General features: G+C 43.9%; 1 protein-coding gene across 1 annotated transcript in view; it reads left to right on the top strand.

Moving 5' to 3' along the window:
• The first annotated feature begins 1,180 nt into the window (after window positions 1–1,180).
• The window catches only part of PLCL1 (phospholipase C like 1 (inactive)), a 246,937-nt gene continuing 242,741 nt past the window's right edge, over window positions 1,181–5,376 (top strand). Inside the window, exon 1 of the mRNA XM_044431801.1 lies at window positions 1,181–1,643. Within this exon, the coding sequence (XP_044287736.1) occupies window positions 1,428–1,643 (216 nt within the window). The 5' untranslated portion in view covers window positions 1,181–1,427. The remainder of the gene's footprint in view (window positions 1,644–5,376) is intronic.

The following is a 5,376-nucleotide window of genomic DNA, read 5'->3' as shown; positions in this document are numbered from 1 at the left end:
CAGTGAGAATGGTTTTTGATTTTGGAGCAGTAAGAGCCCATGTGGCAAATGGGGATCTGGTGGCTGCTACAGAACCACCTGGGCCAATGCTGAAAGTGATTGTGCTTTGGGTCTCTTTTGTAATTGCCACAGGACTTTGGTTTATGATGTTTGTGGCAAGTTCATCCCTGGACACATGAGGATGACCTTATTCAATATTTTGCGGGGTGTGTGTTTTTTTAGCGTGTAATATTAAATCTTGTGCCATTGTCCAGGCATGTGAGTAGGGTTAACTGCCTGGGTTGTAAGCAGAAATACTTGGATTACTCTTGAAACTACCCTGGAAGGACCTTATCCTTAAAGGGCCAATAAAATGTGTGGTGGTGGGGGGGAGAGAGTGACTTTTTAATGGTGGCACCCTTACTGTGCACTGTTTCCCTAGCAACTATTTTGGTGACATTTTAGCCCATCCTTTTAATCTACCATACACTCTATGGTGGTATGCTACATAATAAATTCTTGTTGTTTCAGCTCATGCATTTTAAACAAATTGATTTCTTGTGGTCAGCTGCCCTGAGAACTATGCTGAAGGGTGGCTTATAAATACCCTAATGAAATAAATCAATATAATACATCAATAACAAATCAGTTTGCTTTCAAGCAGAGACACAAGGTGAAGCTGCCCCTTCAGCCCTCTCTCCTCTGCGCCCGTTAGTTGGAGAAGCTCTCTAAATCCATCCATCCTTGTCTGTTTGCTCTTCCATGTGTGCAAACGAACGATCAACCATTGGGAATCTGTTCTCAATAGAGAACACATTCCACTCTCAGCGTCTTTCTCTGCTCTTCTCAAGCTCCTTTGGCCACACCCCTTCGGGCTGGCGATTGGCCGCGCGGGTTCCCATCACAACGCTTCTCCACCGCTAAGTGGCTCGTCCTGGCGTCTATCAGCGTTTGTCTGTCAAAACAATTCTGGCTCTGTCACAACAGAGAAGAGTAAGAGCGGCGGCACTTCCTGCTCGTTGGCGGGCTGCACATTGCTCCGAGCGGTTTCCTTCAGCGTTGTTCTCGCAGGCAACGCATTCGCGCACCCAGGGATGCGCATCTCGAGCTCCGGCGAAGACGCATCAGTTTGATTGGCGCGCCCGTGTGTGTGTGTGTGGAGGGGGAGCCAGTTTGCAATTCTCTGCAGTCGCAGAACTCCTTCATTGTCCAAGTTTAGCGCTTTCCTGCCCCTCCCCTGCTGCCGCTATCGCTTCCACCGAGCCGTGCATAGGCTGAGCGAAGCCAAACGGAGTTTTAAGCATACACGAGCACAATGACTCTCGCTGAGAAACTTGCTGCTGCGGTGCAATAAATGAGGGTCTGGCGAACGGGGCTTCCTCTGCCTTTCCCCTCTTCGCGGTGGCCTCAAGCAAGCCGAGAGTGCGCTTTGTGCGGCGGAAAGCGCGATGGCAGAAGCCGCGGACACCCGCGCGGCGGTTCTCAAGGGCGAGGAAGACGCGGAGATGTATTTGGAGCCCGGATCCTTTGAAATGCCGCCGGCGGCTATGGGAAGGAGAAGGGAGCGAAGGAGCGGAGTTTCTCTGGCTGTGGCCGCCGCCGATCCTGAAGCCAGTCTCCTGGAGGCGGCCCGAGCGACACCCCGGAGGAGCAGTATTATCAAGGTAAAGCCTTCCAGCTTGAGGGTTGCCTAGTTCAGTGATTGATGCGCACGTGACATTAGTCCTAAATGGCGTACACGCGTGTAAGCGGAGAGAGTGAAACACTCTCTCAAGCCGTGGTTTAAAGGTTGCAGCGCTGACCTGGGCAAAGGGGCTGTTGTTGTTCATCGCCCAAAAGATGCGCGCTAGGGCGCGTTCCTGTTTTTAAGGCGACGACCGGGAGCTGACAGCACACTGCGCGTGTAGCGGAGCTGCGACGGGCGTGCCCACCATAAGAAGCTGCAAGCTCACAGCTTCGGGAGGAGGTGAGCTTGAATGGAGAAGAGGTGGAAAAGGGGCATCCGACATGGTGGGGCTTATCCCTCTCACACTGTGGCGATATTCCAAAGGAGCACTAGAAGTCTCGGATGATGAAGATGTTGGGAGACTTTAGTGACGTCCCTCACCAAAATGTTGCTGCTGTTGCGTGGAGTTTAAAGTTTTATTTTGACATCCAGCTTTATGTGGAAGATGCTGTTAGGGGGCGGGGGCGGCGGAAAGGCGTCGCAGTGGTTTCTGTAGCGCCTAAAGCAGAAGATTTTCAGTCTGGACAACTAACACCTGTTCCGCTGATTGCCGCTGGAGAGATGGCTGATCTCATGGTCCATTCTCTTTGTTGCATCCAAAGATATTTAGAATTAAGGCTCTACCCATGAAACGTGGTCTATCTGTTTCAGCACGTATTGTTTACTCTCTGTACTCACTCTTAGGGAGACTATTGGTAAATAATAGGCAACCCTCTTGGTGTCTCCAGTGAGGAGTGATGGTGTTTGGTCCACTAGTTATGAATATTATGTTATCTGGCCAATTTTGCTGCAATCCTATGGGTCTGATCTATTGAGAAAGTTTGAATGCTTTTCCTACCCATGCTTAGAATTACACACACTCTTCATACTTGTGTTCTGTGGAGTAAGCTAGATGCCAGTATGAGATGGATTGACTCCATAACGAAAGCCACAGCCTTGAATTTAGAAGAGCTGAGCAAAACGATCACAGGACATTTTGGAGAGCTCTCACTCACAGGGACGCCTTAAGTTGGAGACAGCTTGACAGCACATGGCAGCAGCAAACTACACAATCTCAGAGGTTAACTGCTCTGTCACATGCCAGTATTGCTACTTTTGGAACAGCTCAGGTGAGCCATGCAGTGCTCTAAACTGGATTATGAAAAGTATTACATTGGGATGATCACATTAAACTAATTCATTCTGTCTAGAAGAGCAGTTACACCAGATCCTGCATCCGTCCATGTATATGCTGTAGCCCTTTCATTACTTGACGACTTGAAGTCCTTAGAAGAACTGTTGTATATGTGGTTTCAAATCCATTTTAAATTTTAATTCAGCTTTACTATTAGGGAAGCAGGTAGATGAAGGAATGGAAGAATCCTGCCAGTGGAATTTTCATCTGGAAATCATCAGTGTCTGTTAGATTTTTACTCAGCAGAAAAACACTTTTAGACGGTGACATATGTATAGGGATGATTGAACATGAAGATCTGCTTTGTTTAAAATGCTGAGAACTGAAATGGAATAATGTTTCTGTAAAAATTGAAGAGGAAAAGAAATATGTGGGTTAAGATCACTAGTTCCCAGCTTTATCTTTGAAAGAATCTTTGACTTTGTGTGGTAAGGAAGAGATAAACTAGATTCTTGGTTTTGTTCATTAAATTTTGACAATTTGCAAAGTAATGATTCACAGGCACTTTCTCTCTTCGCTGACTGCTAATCTGCCATTGTGTTGAACATATGAGTACAGGAGAATTTTTCAGTTGGTTGGCCAGCTAGCCAACTAGTCTGGGCAAGAAACTAAAGAGGAAATGCAGCTGTCATGTCCATTTCCAGTTAATTACCATCAACAAGGCCCCCTCCTTCCTTCATTAGAAAGACAGAGGTGAAATCATCCATGCTTAATGCTATGTGTTATCTATGCAGAAACATATGCACACATCTGAGATTCAGCCATGTATCAAATAGCTTTCATACAGAATTAACCATTATCACTTTAGTGAAATTGATCCTATCGTGTAACATAGAAATGGAGCAAGTCAGAAGGGGACTCCCAGGCCATCTAGTCTGACCCCCTGTTCCAGCCGGCTCCACTCATGACATGCCTACCTTGTGCATGCCCAGCCTATCCTTGAACATCCTCACTGATGGGGCTTCAACCAGCCCATTTCATGCCCTAGGGGTCCTAACCATCAGGAAGTACTTCCTATCATCTACCTTGAATTGAAACAATTATTCAGAAATTTATTTTAGCTTTTCAATAGCTTACCTGGTAGAATATTCAGCTAGGCTGTATTAAATGTTTTACATTGAATTTATGGTTGGGTGATGTTTTCTCAGTTGAACATTATAAGAAATTGGAAGGGGCAGATAGGGGAAATAACCTGATCTGAAAAATGAAAGTTGGATGATTCAAAAGAATGAAAATTCAACTTAAAGTGATAGCTTATATATTTCTGTTTCTTGGTCTTTTTATTTCCTTTTATTTAGAAGCTTAATTAGATGCTGGGACACTCCATACAGGTTACCAAGTGGTATCATGGTTGTGTTAATCATTATGCAAAAATGGACATCTTTGCTGTCACCCTGCCACTCTCAGCCATGTAACACTTCGTTGTTTTTACATTTAAAAATGTGCTCATGGCCAGTAATTTAAATGAAAACTGAAATGATATGCTATGAACAATGCTGCTTCTGGAATTGATGGGTTATGAGAAATGCTGATTCTGTATGTGAACTTTTTCTTTTGGGATGATTCTTTAGACTACAAGTAGTCAGTAATATTTTTTTAATCACAGAAGGAACAGCACCTGCATTTAGTACAGGTAATAAGTAATGTTCCCTTCTCTTTACAAAAAAGTAGGTTTGTTAATGATCAAGTCACAACAGATAGAATATTAGATGTGATGATCTTCAGTTGCTAAGGCTGCAGACCTATGTATGGCACTGAACATGGTTTGTCTTCTGGATGAACATGCATAGGATTGCCCATAACAATATTTTCCCTGGATAGAGAGTAGGATGTTGGTAGAGTTGTCATGTTGAGGGATATGAAACAGCCATTTCCCAAAGACTCATGGGCTCTGCTAGCATAGTGGTTAGAGTGGTTGGATGCAGCACCAGTGTGATTAACCATTCAGTGAAGTTGGTGAAGGTGGGCACTTTTCATCTGATGGACTTATCTAGGTTGTCAAGGGATCTGGTTGTGAGCTGCCTTGGGCCTGGTGGTTTAAATGGATCAACAAAACAAAAGTATTCCTGGTTCTTCATTGTTTGCTACTGTCTGCTGTCAGACTGTTATTGCTAATTTTGTAGGGTGTTTCAGAAGATCTGTTAAAAGTCATGTTTCTGCCAATTGTTTGAGTTAGCTTCAATTCTTGCTTGACCTTCAGATTCAGGATGTTAATTTCAGTATTGTTAAGGCTGTTGGCAAACACATTTTGTGAAGAATCAGGATTCTTTTTGATGTTGGTAAGCTTTTTAAGAGTGCAGAGATACATTGTTCTGAATAGAATATTTATTAATATTATTATTCTTGGAATCAGCTCCCTCAAGAATTCCATTGACTCACTCTTTTGGCTTTTACATAGGGTGTAAAGAAATCATTTTGATTTTAAGTTACAAAGTTTTAATGTTCTGTTGTTTGCAATGTTCTTTTTAATCATGCTAAGGTTTTATTCTTTTAAATT

The sequence above is a fragment of the Varanus komodoensis genome, unplaced genomic scaffold (genome assembly GCF_004798865.1).
Source record: "Varanus komodoensis strain SLA01 unplaced genomic scaffold, ASM479886v1 scaffold23, whole genome shotgun sequence".
In the NCBI taxonomy this organism is placed as follows: Eukaryota; Metazoa; Chordata; class Lepidosauria; order Squamata; family Varanidae; genus Varanus; species Varanus komodoensis.
This window is presented reverse-complemented; position numbering and strand designations above follow the sequence as displayed.